This window comes from Microtus oregoni, unplaced genomic scaffold (genome assembly GCF_018167655.1).
Source record: "Microtus oregoni isolate MIOR12 unplaced genomic scaffold, Mior012 000000F_ref0000247, whole genome shotgun sequence".
NCBI lineage: Eukaryota > Metazoa > Chordata > Mammalia > Rodentia > Cricetidae > Microtus > Microtus oregoni.
The window spans coordinates 41,689,589-41,710,656 of record NW_024543059.1 but is presented as its reverse complement, the minus strand read 5'-3'; the positions used below and the strand labels follow the sequence as shown (position 1 = coordinate 41,710,656).

Below are 21,068 nucleotides of genomic sequence, written 5' to 3'. Positions count from 1 at the left end.
ACATACGTAAATATAAAAATAAACCTTTTTAAAAAAGGAATGAGGAGCTGGAGAGATGGCTCAGAGGTTAAGAAGAGCATTGGCTTCTCTTCCAGAGGTCCTGAGTTCAATTCCCAGCATCCACATGGTGGCTCACAACCATCTGTAATGAGATCTGGTGTCCTCTTCTGGTGTATCTATACATAATAAAGAAAACTTAAAAGGAAAAAAAAAAAGGAACTCTGTGAGTTCGAAGCCAGCCTGGTTAGTTTCAGGACAGGCTCCAAAGCTACAGAGAAACCCTGTCCCGAAAAAACAAAACAAAAAATAAATAAAAAGTAAAAAAAGGAATGTTGTAGCTAAGAATATAGTGATAGAGTGCCTTCCTAGTATGCACAAGGCTTTAGGTTCAATCCCCACTAACACACACACACACAAACTCATTGGCTACATGTAAAAATTAATAACATTCACCTTAAATTTATGTTTTAAGGTGATTTATCAGGGAATAGAGTATTGTAACTAGGGAACCAAAGTTTTTTGGTTTTTGGTTTTTGTTTTGTTTTTTTCTGAGACAGAGTTTCTCTGTAGCTTTGGAGCCTGACCTGTAGACCAGGCTGGCCTCGAACTCACAGAGATCTGCCTGCCTATGTCTCCAGAAATTAAAGGCGTGCGCCACCACCGCCAGGCTTGAAAACTCTAACAGATGTAAAGTGTGTCCCAACAAAGAGAGACACCCCCACATCCAAGAAAACCAGAAATCTGGTTTCAACGGAAATCTGAACCTTCAGGACCAACTAACTTCTGAGCGAGAGGGCTCTGGCTGCCCGTGGGCAGGAATCAGGAATGCCGAGCATCAGGCCTCTGGGATGCAGGTGAGACCTGACGGTGGGGGAGCCCTCCACCTTTCTTTCTTTTCTTTTCTTTTTTTTTTTTTTTTTTTTTGGTTTTTCGAGACAGGGTTTCTCTGTGGTTTTGGAGCCTGTCCCGGAACTAGCTCTTGTAGACCAGGCTGGTCTCGAACTCACAGAGATCCGCCTGCCTCTGCCTCCCGAGTGCTGGGATTAAAGGCGTGCGCCACCACCGCCCGGCCGCCCTCCACCTTTCTACAGTCAAGCTGTCTGAGGCGATCTCTCCTCGTGGGCGCCTACGCTGTGGCCACAGCCTAGGTGAGCGCAACACAGAAACAAGAGCACAGTCAGTGACTGTCCAGAAGGAAGCACTGCGCAGAATCGATCGCTCCCACAGTGTGATAATCGGGACTTTCCCAAGCAGTCACCTGCAGGGAGTGACTCATTCAAGGGAGACGAGGGGCCGCCAGCCTCTGACCCCACACCCGAAGACTGAGGCAGGGGGACTGCTGCAACTTCCCAGCCAGCCTGGGCAACAGCATAAGTCGATGTGTCAAAGCAACACAACGATTTTGGGGGGGGGGAAAGGATATGGGTGGGAGTTGGAGGGCGTCGAGGGAGGGTGTGAGCTGGGGCAGCGTGATGTGACGAGGACGCTGGGACCCGCCCGGCCCGCCGCCCGCCCGCCTGCACCTTGCCCAGCAGCCGCCTCACGGCCTCACAGTCGAACTCCATGGCCGGCAGAATCGCGGTCCTCAGCTACTCCCGAACCTGCTGCGGACGGAAGCCGCCGAGGCCCAAAAGTCCGCAGAGGACAGTCCCCGCCCCTTCCAGTTGGCCGATTCCCGCAGGACGCACGCCTGGGCGGTGCTCAGAGCCGGGCGTTGACCGGAATCCCGAGCTCTCCTTCCAGCCGGGCGACTCGGCGGGTTTTGAGCCCAAACCAAAAGCCGGAGATGGAAAACAATCCGGAGCTCCGGGGACCGCAGCGCCCTGCCAGGCGGAAAAACACCTTGGCTTCCTGAGGGAAACTTAGCTAGGAAGAACCCATGAGCAAACAGGTGCAAGCAAATTCCGGGAAGACTTGATTTCAGCCCAGAATGCGAGCGGTGGGGCCCGGAGGGGACGGACGATCAAAACCAAAAACTGTAGCTGGATTTGGATGTTCAAAATCAAAGTTTTGGAGTAGTTAGGGGTAGATGAGAAATCTAGTGGAGTCTCTTCAGATAACTGAGCTAGTGAGGCCGATGATAAAAAAGACCGAAAAGGCCAAGACGACGTGGGTAAGGGAAAAAGTCCCCTCATTTATCTGGATTTGGTTAATTTCTACGAAGAGTCAAGAATTTCTTAAAAAAAAAAAAAAAAAAAAGAATTTCGAAGCCGGGCGGTGGTGGCACACGCCTTTAATCCCAGCACTCGGGAGGCAGAGGCAGGCGGATCTCTGTAAGTTCAAGGCCAGCCTGGTCTACAAGAGCTAGTTCCAGGACAGGAACCAAAAGTTACGGAGAAACCCTGTCTCGAAAAATCAAAAAAAAATTTTCGACAGGAGCCCTTGGTGCACCTCCAGAGGACATGAATTCGATCTCAGCACCCACATGCCAACTGTCTACTGCTCCGGTTGCCTTCTTCTGGCCCCCACTGGCACCTGCAGGTAAAACCCTCATACACGTAAAGTAAAAATAAATTTAAAAAAGTAATAATTTTGACATGACTGACCAAAAATGAAATTCTCTTTCCTGAAAGCATCACAGGATTATTAAAATGGCTAGTAAGCTATGCTTACAGTCAATCAGAACACATCAACCTTGTGAAACCTATGCATTGCAAAATGGCTTTCATTCTTTTGATCCATGCCTACACATTACACCTCATAAATCCCCTTATAATATCACTTACCGTAGAAGAATCCCGTGAGGAAATAAGCATACCACCATGTTTAAGAATTAGTCTTATAGACCACCTTCCTTAAACATAACATGTTGTGTTTTGTATTTTTGCCAAATAAACTGCCTTTTTCGTTCTAACTTTTCCTGAAAGTCTTTGTGCAGCAGGGGTCAGGATCCCTGCTGTACCCGAGGGAGAGTCCTCGGGCTGAGGTTCCTCTGGCTTCATAGCTAGCAAAATCCATCTTTGTTTCTGGTATAGTGCACTCACAGTAACTTGCTGGAAATGCAAATTCCTGAGGCTGGAGAGATGGCTGGGCAAGTTATGTCAATTGTAACTCTGGCTCCAGGCCTGTGGGACACCTCTGGCCTCCCAGGGCACCTGCACTCAAGAGCGCAGACACATATATGTTGGGGAATATTATTCTCAGGTGTGTGACTATTGTTTACGCTGCATTTGTTTAACTCTGTGAAGTTGTGTTACTGTGCCTGTCTAGAACACCTGATGGTTCTAATAAAGAGATGGATGGCCAAAAGTGAGGCGGGAGTAAGGGTAGGCAGGGCTGGCAGGCAGAAAGTATAAATTCAAGGCAAAATCTGGGAAAGAGAGAGAAGGAGGAGCAGAGAAGGAAAGGGGAGGATATCAAGTCAGCCACCCAGCCAGTCACAGACTAAGAAGGAAAGAAAGGTATACAGAAATAGATAAAGATAAAAGCCCAGAGGCAAAAGGTAGTCAGAATAATTTAAGAAAGTTAAGAAAAGCTGGCAAGAAACAAGCCAAGCTAAAGCCACGCATTCGTAACAAAGAACAAACTTCTGTGTGTGTCATTTATTTGGGAGCTGGGTAGCAGATCCTTCAAAAAAGCCAAAAGAAAGCTGGGTGGTGGTGTCACATGCCTTTAATCCCAGCACTCAGGAGGCAGAGGCAGATGGATCTCTGTGAGTTCGAGGCCAGGCTAGTCTACAAGAGCTAGTTCCAGGTCAGGCTCCAAAGCTACAGAGAAACCCTGTCTTGAAAAACAAAAAAACAAAAGCCAAAAGAATAAAACATCATACAACACACACACATATATGTATAATTTAAACAGTGCAGGTGGAGTGGAGAGATGGTGTAGCTGTTTGCTGCAGCTTGCTGCTCTTACAGGGAGTAAGATTCTATTCTCAGCCCGCACAAGGCAGCTCATAACTACCTCTATCTCCAGCTCCAGGGGTCTGATGTCCTCTTCTGGCCTCCTCAGACACCAGGCATTCGCATGGTGCACATACAAGCAGCTGAAACACTCATACACATAAAATAAAAACAAATATTTATTTAAAAAACAAATAGGGGAACTTGGGAGAACTCATTTGTTGACACAAAAGTGTATATCCTTACTGTATGGTGTCTTGAAATATTTATACATTGAGAAATGACTAAAATCAGTTTATTGAACATGAGCAATATAGACTTAGTTGACCAGAAACTCTAGGGACAGTCTGAGAAAGCGGTTTGTTTTGGATGCTGGGGACAGAAATCAGGTGCCTAGCTCTGTTGCTGATCTCTGCTCCCAGCTGCCAGGCAGCCTGTTTCAGCCAACCTTGGTGGTCAAATCGGTCACTGTGCTATGGGACTTTCTAAAGATAATTTTCAGGATTCTGGCTTGAGGAGACTTAGCAACCAGAAGCTGGAACATAGCTGTATTTAAGAAACTAGGTTTATTGCTCCTTACAGTGAGGGAGCAGGTTTGTGAGGGACATTGGTACAGCTCAGGGAGATGGTATTTGAAGCGTTCAATTCTGTTATGGGATTTGGACACTTGGTGGAAGCTGTAAGGGAAAGAGGCTCATTCTGGATGTGTGGTATCGGGAGCAGAGTCGTTTCCGTGACTAATTTACCAGTGAAGATCTTGTAAGATGGCACACTTGGGTGACGAGAAGGTTGTGACTGGCAAAGCAGCAGAGGTAGTGTGGTTTAGCAGAGAGGAGGTTGTTTGGTATTTCATTGCTTTCATCTCTGCAGTGTTAGTATTCTATGGGATGTCTCTGTCCAACAGAAGAATGAACTGATCTAGCTCAGAGCCAGGGGCAAATTCTGTCAATACTGAGTTTAGCTATATAATAAGCAGCTGTGTGTGTGTGTGTGTGTGTGTGTGTGTGTGTGTGTGTGTGTTTGTGTCAAGATGCATATATGTCATATGTCAGGGATTGCTGTCTTCTTTCTCAGTCCATTAGTAAGAAAGAAAAGCCACTGGAAGAAGGTTATGAAGAAAAGAGGGATGTATCTGAGCTTTTTTTTTTTTTTGGATTTTTCGAGACAGGGTTTCTCCGTAGCTTTTGGTCCTGTCCTGGAACTAGCTCTTGTAGACCAGGCTGGCATCGAACTCACAGAGATCCGCCTGCCTCTGCCTCCCGAGTGCTGGGATTAAAGGCGTGCGCCACCACCGCCCAGCTTGAGCTTTTTTTTTAAATATTTATTTATTTGGGTTGAAGAGATGGCTAAGTGGTAAGAAACACTGGCTGTTCTTCCAAAGGACCTGGATTCACTTCCCAGCACCCACGCGGAGGCTCACAGCAGTCTGTTAACTCCAGCCCCACGGAGATCCAATGCTGTCTTCGGCCTCCGTGGGCACCAGGAATGAATGAACATGGTGTGTAGACATACATGCAGGCAAAACACCCATACCAATACAAAGAAAACAAAAAGGATGTCTTCACTTTTATGTGTGTACCTGTGGGAGTGTACAAGTGCCCTGGGAAGGCAGAGGGCGTCAGAGCGCCTGGAACTGGAGTTACAGTGAATGTTAGGAATCAACCAGGTCTTCTTTCTGAAAGAGCAGCCAGTGCTCTTTAACTTGCTGAGTTGTCTCTCCAGCCCCAGAAATCTGACATGATTTTAAGTCTATTTTACAAGGTGGACATAGTGGTGCACACCTTTAATCCCTACATTCAGGAGGCAGAGGCAGGTGGATCTCTGTGAGTTCCAGGTCAGCCACAGATACACAGTGAGACCGGGTTTTCGGGGGGCAAAGGGGCCTGTCTGACAGAAATAAAAGCACTCAAGAGTGGAGGCTGCGGAGAGTCCAGTCAGCTAAGTGCTTGCTGCACAAGCACTAAGAACCTGGCTTTATTCCCTCGAACCCACTTTAAACAGCCAGGCTTGCCGACTTGATCTTATCATGCCAGTCCCGGGGAGGTGGAAACAGATGAGTATTAGAGCCCTGGGAACTCAGTGGGAGGACTACCTCTGGATTTCCAGCGCTCACAACCATCTGTCACTCAAGTTCCTCGGATCACATGTCCTTACCTGGCCTCCACAGGCACTGCCTGCAAGGGTGCACAGACATACAAACAGGCAAAACACCCACACATGTGGTATAATGTCCCGCTGGTCTGGCGCCAGAGAGATAGCAAGCAACCTGCACTAGCCAGGAAACCCCGCTGGGTTACACCTGACACAGCCCCTCAGCCTTCCTTTGTGTTGTTACAAATACCTCTTGTTGCCCCTATGAATCTTGACTGAGAGTTTCCCATGGACACAAAGCCTATGCAAAACTTGGTTTAGAGGGAACTGGAAAACCTTGGTACCTCATGAATCAGGTGTTTGCACCTGGCCTTGTATTGTTGGAAGCTTCTGTTAGTTTATTTTGAGATATGAGAATCGACTAGCTAAGTGTAAATATAGAAAAAAAAAGATGCTGAGGAGAAGGGAAGGTGCTTCAGTTCACTGAGACTGAACCCCCTGCAGTTACAAAGGCTAAATTCATTCTCGATGCATGCGTGTCTGAGTTTTCATTTCTCAGATCCGTGTAAACCCACACTCCCAGGCTGAAATATTCGCAACACACACACACACACACACACATAACATAAAGAAAAATAAAACATAAAAATTATCTGGAGAAGATGAAAGATATAATAATAAAGGTGTTGGCACACGCAGATAACCCCAGCACTTGGGGAGCAGAGGCAGGTGCATCTCTATGAGTTTGAGGCCAGCCTGGTCTATAGAGTGAGTTCCTGGACAGCCAAGGCTGTACAAAGAAACCCTATATCAAAATAAAGAAATACATATATACATACATACAAAAATAAAAACCAATCAAACAAAAAAGTTCAATTTCTAGCACCAACATGGTGGTCACAACTGTCTGTAAATGCAGTTACGGGGCCGCAGAGTTTTCTGCCAGCCTTTGTAGACCCCAGGCACTCAAGTGGTGTACAGACAGACATGTAGACAAAAAGCCATGCACATTAAATAGAATATAAAAGTTAGAAAATATAAGAATGCACATGTGGTCTCGAGAACCCGGTGACTGGGTGCACAGTTCTTAGAGGTGCTCAGAAACATTTCCTTTTTGATAATGGTAGGCACAAGACTGTTGATGTATTTTTCAAAACTCAGTGTTTGCTTTAATCTTAAGAAAAGCCACTCTCCCTACGCAAATAACGCCAGTTAAACCAGATTAGGCCAAGGCCAGGCGGTGGTGGCACACGCCTTTAATCCCAGCACTTGGGGAGCAGAGGCAGGCGGATCTCTGTGAGTTCCAGGACAGGCTCCAAAGCTACAGAGAAACCCTGTCTCGAAAAACCAAAAAAAAAAAAAAAAAAAAAACAACCCAGATTAGGCCAAATTAAAATGCCCGTGTTTAATAAATGTGGCACTCAAAGGTGGACGGAGACAGCATGGCGGGGAGAGGAGCTCCCACAAATCCCGGAAACCATGTATTCCTCCCCTCTTCCCGTGAGCCTAAATAGCTTGCGGAAGTGGTCCTGACCCTCCCTGGTGAGGGGGTCAGTGCTTGCCAGGCTGGGGAGCTGGAGTCTGGACCAACACAACTCCCAGGCCAGGGGCTGGAGTGATGCTTCCAGTCATTCACTCAGTAGCAGGTTTCTCCTCTGCACTAAAAAGAAAGAATAAGTTTTATCATATGTAGATTATACTTCAGTAAGACTTCACATTAAGAAAAATGAAAGAAAACAGCCAGGTGGAGGTGGTATATGCCTTTAATCCCAGCACTCAGGAGGCAGAGGCAGGCAGATCTCTAAGTTCCAGGACAGCCAGGGCACGCAGAGAAACCCTGTCTCAAAAAGCAAAACAAAAGAAAAACAAAAAGAAGAAAGCTAGACATGGTGATGCACGCCTTTAATCCCAGAACTCAGAAGGCAGAGGCAGATGGATCTCTGTGAGTTTCAGGGCAGCCAGAGATACACAGAACTTGTGTTTAAAAAGAAAAAAGTGTAGGTATTGTTGTTTATTTTGAGATGGTCTTGTTAAGGAGCTCTGACTGGAAGGAAATTTACTAAGTAACTGAAAGACCCCAGTGCTGGGCAGTCTTTCAGGCTGAGGAGACCCTCCCAAGGAGCAGCGAGTCACTCTTCGGATGCAAATAGCAAGAGGCTTTATTTAATACACAGGTACCTGGGGCGGCTTAGTCTCTCGGAAGACAAGCGCGCCTGCAGACTGGGGGAAGGTCTTTTTATAGGAAAGAGGGCAGCAGAAGCAGATTACAGAAGCAAATGCATCGTTAGTGGTCAGTTGGAATGGGGCCAGGGGCACAGGGGGTTTTTCCTTTCCCAGCACAGATGTATGGGAACAGACATCCTGTTAATTGATGTCCTGTCCTAATCTATGGATATAAAGATCCTGTTTTGCAGCCAGGGACCCTGACCTTACTCTGCACTTATAGTCGTACGTCAAAAGCTTTGTGAAATGACGTTACAGCAGATAAGCTGGGATCTTTCATAGGGGGAGTTGTCTCTTCTGTGAATTACTGATATTCTAAATTGGGCACGTATACTGACTATAGGCATCCTGTTTCCCTAAGCAACCGGGATGTTCTCATTAGAGCAGGCCAGCTGCGGGTTCCTTATCGCTTGGGGCCAGGTGGCTGACCGGCTGACCGCAGATATCTCGCCTGGCTTCTCGCCCTTGCTTTCAAGTCGAACTTCCCTGCTCTAATTACTTGCGTTGCTTCAAAGTTTAAGCCTTGCAAAATGGCATTACTGCTGCTTAGTGAGTGGGGGTCTTTCATTCCCCCCTTTTTTTTTTTTTTGGATTTAATCATAAATTTATGTGTTCAAAGACCTCTACGTCATTCTGCTTTAATATCTGATATTGCTGGGAGAGTACCATGGTTTGGATAACTGAAAGTCTGTCTTTTATAAATTGCACCAGGCGATTTAAAATGTAAGGGCCGATTGTAAAGATAAGAAGTAAAATAAGTAGGGGCCCAGCTATAATGGAAATTAAGGCTTTTAACCATGGTGATTTATTAAACCATCCTTTAAAATATCCTTGTTGAGAAGATAGTAGAACATCTCTAGGGTTTGCAGAATAGCTCTTAGCAAAACTATCTGAATGAGGCTTGAAAGTAACTACATGGTAGACATTGTGAACCACTGTAGACCCGAGAATAGCACCCAACATTGTGGCAATAATAGTCTATTGACTACAAAGAGCTTAACTCAGCCCTAAGAAACACATGGATGCCTTCTCCTAAGAGGCAAGTTTAGTATTATGAAGACAAATCTCTTTTGCTGTAGACACCGGGAGTGTTGTTCCTCAGCTCCAGAGAATGTGCCGGAGAAGTCAGTTTCGGTCCAGCTGGCACCACATGGCATTTACGAGTTTCCATTGCATCCCGTAGCATCAGCTTTATCCAAATGTACAGGGTTGTGTCCATTGTGAGAACTTTAACAAACAATGAGAGAAAATGCAATACAGGATGACAAATGTTTAAAATAAAACAGAAAGCCCTAAAGCCAGAGGACAGCCAATGAGGACATAAATATCTTTTTGAGACTGACCTTACCCAGGCTTCACATTTGTAAGTACAGCATCAAAAAGTTTTAACATCCCATTGATATCTATTTTATTATATATTAAATTACATCTGTTTACCTTTTGAAAGTCATATTATTTTATAACCCCATAGATTAAAACAAGATTTTCCTGTAGAAAAACAAAACCTGTCAAGAGGTAAGGAGGCTTTAGGTGTGTTTGCTTCTCTCTGCAGTTATCTGCACAAAACGGTCTGATCTGGAAAAGTCTCAAACTGTACTAAATAATTCCTGTCAATAGGTCCCAGACACACAAAGGAGGAACAGAACAGAATTGTCTTTTGCTTCTGCTGTCTGATATTATGCTTTAAAAGACATTAAAAATGAGCAGAGCCCTGTGGGTTTCTGACTTTAGGAAAGAAGAGCCTTAAAGGTGATGTAAGCCCATCTTACAGCAGATGTGCCTGCCCTGTGCAAGCCTTGAGCTCAGGATTCCATCATCAAGGTCAACCATTATCAGCAGATACATGAGCAGCAGCTAACTAGCCAGGCAACAGAGCTAGTGGCAACGATGCCGGGGTGTTTTGAACCCAGAACAGGACAGGAGGGAGGGAGATCTGTCCAGTCATTTTTGCTGGTCTCCAGGGCCAATTATATCAATTTGTTTTTTTAGAATCTTACTTATCCTATCTATCTGACCTGAGCTTTGAGGTTGGTAAGCTTAAGTTCCAATTGATCCCCAATGTCTTGGCCACACCCTAACTTGCCTGGGCAACAAAGGCAGGCCTATTATGGGACATGATTATCTTGGCCATCCCAAACCTTAGGATGATTTTTTTTTTTTTTGATCTTTTTAGCCATTACATTGGGTGTCTCAATCTTGGTCAATGTATGATGGCTATCTTCTTTGGCAAATGCGTGGCCTCCTGGAGGCTCAAAATTTCCGCAGATGTCAACAGTCCTTTTTGTCTGTATATTGCTTTATATATATATATATATAGGTGAGGGCAAAAGCATACCTGCTGTTAGTATAGACGTTCCCTCTGCCATCTGTAGAGCTTGTATCAAAGCCACAAGTTCAGCGTTCTGGTCGGGCCACCATCCCTGAAGGGAGGCTACTGGCCCAGATCATTTGCTTCCTGTCCACCAATGTTGCCCCCGCCTTCCGCTTACCTTCGGTCTTCTGTACCTGCTTAGCTCGGACCGCCAGCCTTGTACCCCTGGCAAGCTTCACCCTCATTTTCGGCTCTGCCTGGCACAGCTTAGCCTGCCATTTTGCCATTCGCCTGTCCTTTAGGCAGATGCTGGTAGGATCCATAGTCCATCGACGTCAGCCCAGCACAGGAGCAGTAGTCTGGCACAGGAGGGCACCTGTGGTAGCACGGTGACTGCTGTATCGCAGTCTGACATGGGTGAGGGGAGCAAGACTGTAGAGTGAGCAGTCAGGGCTCATGCAGGCTTTAGAGCAAGCACAGCATCAAGGCAGTTGCTAGGAGATGAGGATTTCTTCAGCGGTGAAGGCAGGGAGAGGTGGTCGTCCTGGTGAGGAGGGCGTGGTAGAGACGGAGGCAGACAAGCAGCCTGTGTCTCCTGCAGAACTGAAAACAGCAGCGAAAGCAAAAGTCCCTCGTTTGGTCAACAAAAGGCTTTGGTCATACATTCAGAAGTGACCAGGGAGGAACGAGTCATTTATTTATCTTTTTCCCAAATTTATAGTTCGTAAGGTGTCCAGTTTGTATTCTTTACTCAGTTCCAGTGTCCCTCTTTATCTGTCTTTGATCTTCTGTTGCCCAGGCTCCTAATCTGTCTGAGTCCTATCTTTCTTTTGCTTCCCGCCTCTCTCTCTCTCTCTCTCTCTCTCTCTTTTTTTTTTCTCTTTCTCTCTCTCTCTTTCTCTCTCTCTCTCTTTTTCTCTTTCTCTTTCTCTCTCTCTCTCTTTTTCTCTTTCTTTTTTTTTTTTCTCTTTCTCTCTCTCTCTTTTTTTTTTGTGGCTACTGCTGTCTGCTGACCTTCAGAGGTTGGGTAAAATGCCTGTAAACTTTCATTAATCATTTAAGGAACACAGATTTTAACTGGCCCCTGGAGAACCTCTCTTATCTCGGCCGAATTAGTGGGGTGCCTTGCAGCCCCCGCCTGAGATTTGCCATGAGCCCAGCATTTTGACTGTCAGTTTCTCCCTTTAGAAGAATGAAGATAGATCCATATTTTTCTCTATGCACAAAACTGAAATCCAAACAAATTAAAGACCTTAACATAAAACCAACAATATTGAACCTTTTATAGAAGGAAAAAAGTTTAAAATTTATTTTAGCAAAGGATATAATCAACAGAACGTAATATCAACCTGTAGAATGGGGAGGTATCATGAGACATATAAGGAACTTAGGAACTTAATCCTCATTAGTACAATTACGTCACAGACCAAAACTGTAAATTCTCAACAAATGAACTTGAAGTGACTGAAAGATATTTAAAATTTGTTTAAATACAACATCCTTAATCATCAGGGAAGTGCAAATTAAACAATTTTGAGATTTTATCTTATTCTTGTAAAACTGACCAAGATTAAAAATATCATTTGACAATTTATGCTTACAGCTACTTTGAACATTAGCATGGTGGACTTTCAAAATTAGATAACATATTACCTTAAAAACTTAGCGACATCCTTTATATTATCATTGACAGAATCTGAAAACAACTCAAAATGCACCTTTTTTATATTAATAATAAATGAGAATCTTCGCCATGTTTTTTTTTTTTAATAGCCATAAACATTATAAAGAGTCAAAAGGACCATTTTAACTCAACCTCATCATTTAGTAACACCCCCTTTGCCATTGTAGTGGGGTGAGAGGCTTTAGCAGATCTTTGTCTTGTGGGGCAACTCAGGGCCCCCACCTTATCACAAGCATTGTGAGCAGACAAGTGTTAAATTCAGATCTAAACATGGGCTGGCTTAGAAGCTCAGCTGGGCTGTTCATATGGCCCCGGCCCTGTGCCAGGCCTTCTACAGCAATAGTTCTTGAAGACAGTGTAGTCCTGCATCCATCTAAACAGAACTGGGAATTTACTTTTCTTCTAGACACACTGCATAGTAGTTTTTTTTTTTTTTATCACAAGCATATTATTTTAAAGTGACTTAATTTAATTTTCCCGATTTTTAAACCAGAGGCTTTTACCTGGATGCAGCACATGATGACTGGTATAGAGCATCCCCAGAAGACAGATGTTATTAGGGCTGGTAGGCCCTTTTGATGTCAGCTTATTCCATTAGCTACTACTCCTGAATCCACACTTATCATTTATCAACAGCCACAGGGAAATTTACTTGCAGTCTCTTGCCCTACTGCCAAAATGGAAGGGTCCAGGTTCTTTAGGGGACCTTTGCTTTTTAATAGGGTATCCGACCCCAGAGAAATAGCCTACTGCAGGTTCCCAGGCTTAGTTCTGTGACCCTGGCGCTAGCACCAGCTATTTCCCCTGGGCAAGGGCCACAGATCTTTAGTACAAGGTTTTACATGGCATTTGCAGATGCGGGCTGCCATTCAGTCTCTAGCACCTTATTTTCTAAGGAAAACAAGCCTTCTCCACAGGGAACCCCACTGGGGATCCTCCCAGGACCTGGCTTCAGCCTCAGCTCTGTCCACAGTGAGCTCCTAGTTGTATAGCACAAGCTTCCCACATCCCATCTCTATACTCACAGCAATCTAGCAGCTTTTCTCTGAATGGGATTCCAGAGGCCCCAGGAGGCATTCCCTCCAGGGAACTTGTGAGGTCAGGATTGGTCCACTCAGTTCCTCTTAGCCCTCACACTGCCAGTAGCAGCTGGGAAGGCCTTTGCATTGGCTGTAGGGGGAGGGAACACCTTGGACTGTCTAAGGCAGCCCTCCTCCCCCAGTCCTCCCGTGCGGTGCTGGTGGACTTCAGGTCAGCAAGGGAGGACGTCATTTTCAGCACAGGGATTTCAGGGGGGCCACGGCTGCCCCCTTCTCTGGCTCGGGCCAGGGTTGCTGCCATGCCCCGCCCTGCGTCCTGCTGAGAGGTTTGCTCAGAGCTGGAGCCAGTTGCCCCGCCTAGGCCTGGCTCCAGGCTGTGCCTCAGGAGATCACAGTCCTGTTCCCTCCCCCCTCGCGACAGCAAGCAGGGCAGTTCAGCAGCAGAGCCTAGAGAAGTAAAGGAAGGGCAGACTGTCTGCATTTCTTTTGGATTTTCCTAGAGTTAGGGTCCAAGAGATGGTTATTTACTGCCCCATGGTACCAGATTTAGACTCGAGTACAAACAGATATACAAAACAAAGAACATATTAAGCACAAAAATACACAGACAATACAGATGCGCTGGCGCGGTTTCGGCATAATGCCGAAAGCAAAATTTCAGACGGAGACTCTGAGGATCCGGATTCCTCGTCTCCCAGAAGAATCACGTACCCTTAGGACTGTGGGGGTGCCCCGAACAATCCTATTCGGTAAGGATTCACAGAGTTACCGATGGGCCAGGCACCACATCCGGCCCCCAGATGCCTCTGAGACGTCTCCCAGGGCTGCGGTCGGGAGTGAGAGCCCGTCGGCTCCTCCGCGGTCCGCCCGATACAGATCTAGTCAGCCAACTAGTACAGAGTCAGTCGCAAGCGCAAACACAGAAACACCGAAGCACAGACATTCACGGAAAACAATCGCTGGCCAGCTTACCTCCCGGTGGTGGGTCGGTGATCCCTGGGCAGGGGTCTCCAGATCTCGGTGGAACCTCCAAATGAAAGACCCCAGTGCTGGGCAGTCTTTCAGGCTGAGGAGACCCTCCCAAGGAGCAGCGAGTCACTCTTCGGATGCAAATAGCAAGAGGCTTTATTTAATACACAGGTACCTGGGGCGGCTTAGTCTCTCGGAAGACAAGCGCGCCTGCAGACTGGGGGAAGGTCTTTTTATAGGAAAGAGGGCAGCAGAAGCAGATTACAGAAGCAAATGCATCGTTAGTGGTCAGTTGGAATGGGGCCAGGGGCACAGGGGGTTTTTCCTTTCCCAGCACAGATGTATGGGAACAGACATCCTGTTAATTGATGTCCTGTCCTAATCTATGGATATAAAGATCCTGTTTTGCAGCCAGGGACCCTGACCTTACTCTGCACTTATAGTCGTACGTCAAAAGCTTTGTGAAATGACGTTACAGCAGATAAGCTGGGATCTTTCATAGGGGGAGTTGTCTCTTCTGTGAATTACTGATATTCTAAATTGGGCACGTATACTGACTATAGGCATCCTGTTTCCCTAAGCAACCGGGATGTTCTCATTAGAGCAGGCCAGCTGCGGGTTCCTTATCGCTTGGGGCCAGGTGGCTGACCGGCTGACCGCAGATATCTCGCCTGGCTTCTCGCCCTTGCTTTCAAGTCGAACTTCCCTGCTCTAATTACTTGCGTTGCTTCAAAGTTTAAGCCTTGCAAAATGGCATTACTGCTGCTTAGTGAGTGGGGGTCTTTCAGTAACCATGCTGGTTTAAACTCAGCCACCGTCCTGCCTTAACCTCCCTAGTGCTGGGACTGCATACACCACGCATGGTTTGCAAGACTCATTTGAATGACTTGGGTGTATCGTTTGCGGGGAGGAGCAAGTTTCTCATTCACGCGTGAAGTACGGTCATCTTTAGCAGAACGACACAAGAAGACCGTCTATACATATGGAGTTGCGTGTACGTAGAAGAACACGGGTGCCTGGCGGTCAGACATAACAAAATGTGTTGCTCTGCTTGCCAAAAGTGAGGTCTTCGACGGTGTCTGAGTGAGCATCTACATTCCAAACTAGGGGCTAGATCAGAAGGAGACACATGGGAAAGGTGTAGGCTGTAAAGGAGGGATGTGAGTGTGGGCCACCCATCTAGGAAGTTTGATCATAAAAGGAAATCGACCATAGGACAGTTGGGAAGAGAACGGGTGTGTCAACTGGAGGCTTTTTTTGAGAAAAGGCCAGGGATTCCTCTGGCTTTTGATAACCAAAAAAGAGGACCAGTGGAGAACAGACCATGGGTGAAGAATGTAAGTACCAAGTGATTTGAGGGAATATCCCTCCTCTTAAAGGGACCCCATCTTAAAGATAGGAAGAGAGGTCCTGTAAGCGCAAAATAGAAGTAGATGGAAGAAATGGGTTAGGGGTCCAAGGACAGTGTCGGCTACATAGCAAGTTTGAGGCCAGCCTGGAATACATGAGACCCTGTCTCAAAATAAAGTAAAATAAAATAGATGTGTCACGTTCCCTAGACCCCAGTTTTTTTCATTATCAGCTGTTGTTGTGACACGCCCTTTCAAACCTGTTCTCACGTTAGTGTGTGCCTTGGTACCCCCTAGTGTAAGGCATCTGGGCTTTCTGAACTTTGATTTTTCTCATTAGTGAAATAGGGTTATAGGGATGGTGCCTACCTTGTGGCAGTGTTGTACAGGGAAGTACATGAAGAGCTCACAGGGCTGAGGTACTGTCTGGGGGAAGTATCGCTAGCAGTCAAGCCCAAGCCACATGACCGATGATGTCACAATGCCTTCCCAGACTCCTACCTGAGAGAGTCTCAGATCCTTTGGAATCAAGGAATGGAACTAGCGTGCGACACGTCTATCAACTGAAGGTTTCATGAGTTCGCGCCTTTGCCAAGATCTTGGCGAACAGTCTCTCACCGTGTGATTGTAGCTCAGAAATTATTTTTCTTTTGGTGATGATCGTGCTGGGCTGGATTCTTTTTGTTGGGCTTGCATCCTACATGGGGACATTTCCAGAGGTGATGGTAAGCACCAGCCTTTCATCCCAGCTACTTCGGACTCAGCTTTATGCTCCTGTCTGGGATTTCTGACCAAACAGGGAAAGTCGTTGAGGTTTTTACCAACTGGAAGTCAGGATGTGACAGGAACATCTCATCCCATTGGGGCATCCCAATTTGGAGGGTTTAATACCTGCTTTGATAGTATCATTCATATCCAGGCATTATGGCATTTTTTTTTTTAAAACAGCTTTTTTTTTTTACAGTTCTGCTGGTCACAGTGCCTAACTTCAGAGTTTCAAGCCAAGCAGATGAGGAGTTTCTATTAGGGACAATGGGATGAGGCATTCCCTAACGGGCTCCTTCGTTCACCACACAGAAACACTGACTTCCCACGGGGTTAATGAGCGGGGCCGTGTCTACCTCTAATTTTCTTTCTGACTCAGCCTCCGACTCTAAAGTGGAAAGAGGGGTTGCCTGTTTGGGAGACCAAGGCACGGCGAAGAAGCCAAGCTTTGGAGGATGAGCTGCTGCTGCTGCTGTGAGATCAGGTCTGTTGGGCTGGGTCCCTGTCCGTAGAATGCTCCAACACCCTTCCCAGACACAGGCCAATTGTGGAGGGGATGGCTTTAGATGTGTATTGGGGGGGAGGACTGGGGGGTACTGCTGGGGAAAGCAGGCTGAGAACCAGCTGCCTGTAAATAACCATGCCTCCCAGGGTTCCTTCTGAGCAAATTCCACGTATTAGTCCATTATTTCACAAACACTATATTATATTAGCCCATGTTAATTATATATTTTCTCCTACATACTCATATGCTATAGTAAAAGGGTCTGTATATCCATGTGTATAGCCGACTTTGATCATATTACCCCTCCTCTCTGCTCTCGTTTTCCTCCCTCATCTCCCTTCTCTTCCTAAATAGATCCTTTTTTTCCTCTCCTTTTTTGAGACAAGGACTCGCTATGGACCCCTAGGAGCCCACTACGTAAACCAGGCTGACCTCACACTCGAACACAGAGATCCCCCTGCCTCTGCCTCCTGAGTGCTGGGATTAAAGGTGTGCTCCACCACCGCCCGGCTCGTGGCTTTTATCTTTAAAAACACTGCACACGCCAGGCGGTGGTGGAGCATGCCTTTAATCCCAGCACTCAGGAGGCAGAGGCAGGTGGATCTCTGTGAGTTTGAGACCAGCCTGGTCTACAAGAGCTAGTTCCAGGACAGGCTCCAAAGCTGCAGAGAAACCCTGTCTCAAAAAAACCAACAAAACAAAACACTGCACACCTGAGCTTGGGCACTGAGACATTTTGGAGGCATACGCCCACTCTTGGTATGGCCGTTAATAAAAAGGCTCATGCTTTCCACTGACTGTGTCGCACGGCTGTCAGGAATCCTTGCCTGGACCATTTCCAGATGAGTATTTCTAATGCCCCTTCTAGAGAGCTGGGAAGCTAGAAGTAACAGGAACCTGAGATCAAGACCCAACTTTGCAACTTACTGCATGAACTGGAGAGGTTTAAATCCTCTGAACATCAGTTCATTCACTGGTACAATGGGAACTATTTCGGCCTTTTTCTATTTTTGTGAATATCTCATTTGGGAATCCACGTAAGGTGTCTAGTGCAAACCTTGAAAATCAGTAAACTACAGATTTAACGAAGTGAAATGAGAACCTATTAGCAAGCATTTATACCTTGGGTATACACAACACACAACCAGCTCATTGTGGGGGTGCAAGCCGGACCTCCAAACATCTCACACTCCTTCCTGCAGGCCCTCTCCTGGACTTCTGCCAGTTCACCCATTTCAGAGCAGTTAGCATTGTTGGAGGAAGTTTACTCTTGGTAGTCTTTTTGTTTGTTTGTCAAGACAGCTTCTCTGTAGCCCTGGTTGTCCTGGAACTGACTTTGTAGACCAGACCTGCCTCTGCCTAGTGAGTGTGGGATTACAGGCAGGTGCCACCACCACGTGGCTTTTCTTGGTAGTCTTAATTTGGTAGACTTTGGTAGAGCAGAAGGATTTGTAGGGAAACTACTCCAGAAGGCAAGGGATGGTAGCCCTGGCCCCAGGTATAGTAAGAGCAGGAAATGAGAAAGCTGGCCTTCTGTTCTCCCTCAACCTACTGGCTCAAAGCTATCCCATTGGGTGTGTGAGAAGTGACACTTGTTCAGCCAAGCCGCTGCCACAGAATGTGACTCGAAGCCACCGGAATTATTTTGTGCTTGGGAAAGAGCACAGTAAGCAGCCAATATCATTCTTCTGTTCCTTTCCCAGAGAGGTATTAAGAGGTTTAGCTGGATGAGGGTTGGATTGCCATCTTACAAAATATGAGACTTCTTTAAGTGGCTTAATTATAGCCTTATAAATAAAGCTGTTGTCCTCCTAGTTTATTAATTCCCCTAATAAGTCCAGGTGGTTTTTATGTGTCACAGAAGTCTTTTTCTGCCTTTGATTCGTTTAAGCTAATGCATATGTTATGTAATGGCCTATTAAGGTTCTAAACAGAGGTGAGAGAAAGCTCCCTTTTGAGGTTTCTTTCAACCCAAAGTGCCTCTGTCCTGGCCAACCTATTGATGCTCTCATCCTGGAGGCCCAGTGACACAGGGACTGATGTCATAATTGGTGCCCGAGCTTTACCTCCCAAAATGGCCATTTTAGTTTAGTCTAGGCCACAAAGTTCACCAGTCAGGAACTGCCATGCTGGGCCAGACACCATCTGGTCTGGAATGAAGCCAGACAGAGTCCCAGGATCCTGCGAATAGAACCAGGCCTTCCAGTAACCGCTCCCCGCCCGCAGCAGCCAAGAAGGCCCACAATGATCGTTGTTTTATGGATGGTTCTCATTGCAGGAACGATGTGGAAGGGATATAAATATCCCCCAGGAGGGGTAAGTGTACATTTGACTTCTTTACTGTCAGAGTCCCTAGCATTAACTCGGAAAGCATGCAAATCTGGTCCTAACAACTTTAGAAACATTCTCTTTAGTATTTGAGAAAAAGTTCCTATAATGTGCCTGCTTCTACTGTTAGCCACTCTGCTTAGAACGGGGAGCTTTCCGGCTTCCTAGAATGTACTTCTAAAGGGCAGATGTCTCACTCAGCCAAGGATGGTTTGGAGCTAGCAATAGAGCCAAGATTGCCTTGGTTCTCCACCTCCACCTCCCGACTGCTGAGATTACGTAGTGCTGTGGGTGAGAGCCAGGGCCTCCTGCACGCTGGGCACCTACCATGTGAACTACACCTCAGTTTCTCAGGTGTGTTCGTACACATACTTTATTTTTTAGAAGACTAGGGTTCAAAGCTAATCTCTGCCGATGCAGACAAAATGTTTAAAAATGTCTTTGGGGCTGGAGAGATGGCTCACAGGTTAAGAACACTGGCTGCTCTTCCAGAGGTCCTGAGTTCAATTCCCAGCAACCACATTGGGTGGTTCATGGCCATCTATAGTGGGATCTGGTGCCTCTTCTGGCAGATCACTATATACTTAATAAATAAAATCTTCAAAAAAAGGGCAGGGCTGGAGAGATGGCTCAGAGGTTAAGAGCACTGACTGCTCTTCCAGAGGTCCTGAGTTCAATTCCCAGCAACCACATGGTGGCTCACAGCCATCTATAATGAGATCTGGTGCCCTCTTCTGGCATGCAAGCATACATGGAAGGAATGTTGTATATATAATAAATAAATAAATCTTTAAAAAAAAAAAAAAAAAAAGGGCAGCATCATTTAAAAAAAAATGTTTAGTCTTCAATATTACTTCCTACATCAGCCCACCAAGCCCAGGTGGGGTTCTGGTGGCAGACATCTCTGCCCTCTGCCAGTTCCCGCAGTGCCGAGCACTTTGGTGGCAAGCATAAAATGCTTTGGGTAACAGGATGAGGCACCTGCCTCAGCCTGACAGCTTAGCCTAGCAATGCTAGTCTTCTGACATATGCGTTTTCTTTCCCTCCCAGACCCCCTTGGAAGTAAACAAAGATGACCCTGGTGAAGTCATGCAGCTGTGAAGAACACCCAACTGCCCAGTTCCTGTTGTAGGTTTCACATAAAGTAATCGCACATTATTTTGTCAGATTCTGTGTAGTTACCATGCGTCTTAAGATGAACAAACACAATATTCTCCTAACAGAGACAGAGAGTGAGTTGGTAGATGGGAGTGAGTGGGTGATGGTCAGGCCCTATTTGTCAAAGCCTCTAAGGCTGAGACACCTCGTTTAAATTGTCCCCTCTTGGGTAATCATAAGTAATGATTTTTAGACCCACTTCCCAAATACTATATCCCAAATCCTGAGTCCAAAAGTAAAAATTATCCCACGGGGTTCATTTAAATACAAGGGGAGATGCTAAGGTGGTATTCAACCCTCACCCAGACCTGCTGAAGCTGGGTCTTGGCCTCACTTGAAGTGACCGAAGAGAAATTAAGAGGCTCAGGTATCTTGCCAGCACAGACCTGGACATAGTAGGGATGTAGATGCAGGCTTCTTCCAGGAACACCTATGTGTTGTGTGCCAAGGCAATGGTCTCCCTCACCTGAAGTTATCCAATGATCCTTTTAAAAGATTTTTTTTTTTTTTTTTGGTTTTTCAAGACAGGGTTTCTCTGTGGCTTTGGAGCCTGTCTTGGAACTCGCTCTGCAGACCAGGCTGGTCTCGAACTCACATAGATCCGCCTGCCTCTGCCTCCCGAGTGCTGGGATTAAAGGCGTGCGCCACCATCGCCCGGCTTTTAAAATTATTTTTAATTATAAGTAGGTGTATGTGTAGGTCTGCATTGGAATGCAACAGAGGCCTCAGTTTCCCCCTGGAGTTAGTTATAGGTGATGGTGAGCTGCCAATGCAGGTGCAGGGAATGGGCTCAGGTCCTCCCC

The 21,068-nt window shown here is 46.2% G+C and overlaps 2 protein-coding genes across 6 annotated transcripts in view; one reads left to right on the top strand and one right to left on the bottom strand.

The window, feature by feature from the left end:
* Positions 1 to 1,605, bottom strand: part of Uevld (UEV and lactate/malate dehyrogenase domains) — a 36,869-nt gene extending 35,264 nt beyond the window's left edge. For all 3 annotated transcript variants that reach the window (XM_041650841.1, XM_041650850.1, XM_041650860.1), the window contains exon 1: positions 1,524 to 1,605. In XM_041650841.1, the coding sequence (XP_041506775.1) occupies positions 1,524 to 1,565 (42 nt within the window). In that variant the 5' untranslated portion in view covers positions 1,566 to 1,605. The remainder of the gene's footprint in view (positions 1 to 1,523) is intronic.
* A 107-nt stretch (positions 1,606 to 1,712) lies between these two features.
* On the top strand, positions 1,713 to 20,674 carry Spty2d1os (SPTY2D1 opposite strand). 3 transcript variants are annotated; one of them, XR_005974051.1, is made up of 4 exons: positions 1,713 to 2,481; positions 16,654 to 16,758; positions 19,058 to 19,095; positions 20,158 to 20,674. XR_005974051.1 is itself a non-coding variant. In XM_041648890.1 (4 exons), exons 1-2 carry the CDS (start codon positions 16,166 to 16,168, stop codon positions 16,750 to 16,752), a joined length of 168 nt encoding a protein of 55 aa, XP_041504824.1. In that variant the 3' UTR covers positions 16,753 to 16,758; positions 19,058 to 19,095; positions 20,158 to 20,674. The 3 variants fall into 3 exon arrangements, 1 of the variants encoding a protein (XP_041504824.1); XR_005974052.1 differs by lacking the exon at positions 1,713 to 2,481 and adding an exon at positions 14,300 to 14,331; XM_041648890.1 differs by lacking the exon at positions 1,713 to 2,481 and adding an exon at positions 16,166 to 16,234.
* The last annotated feature ends 394 nt before the right edge of the window (positions 20,675 to 21,068 follow it).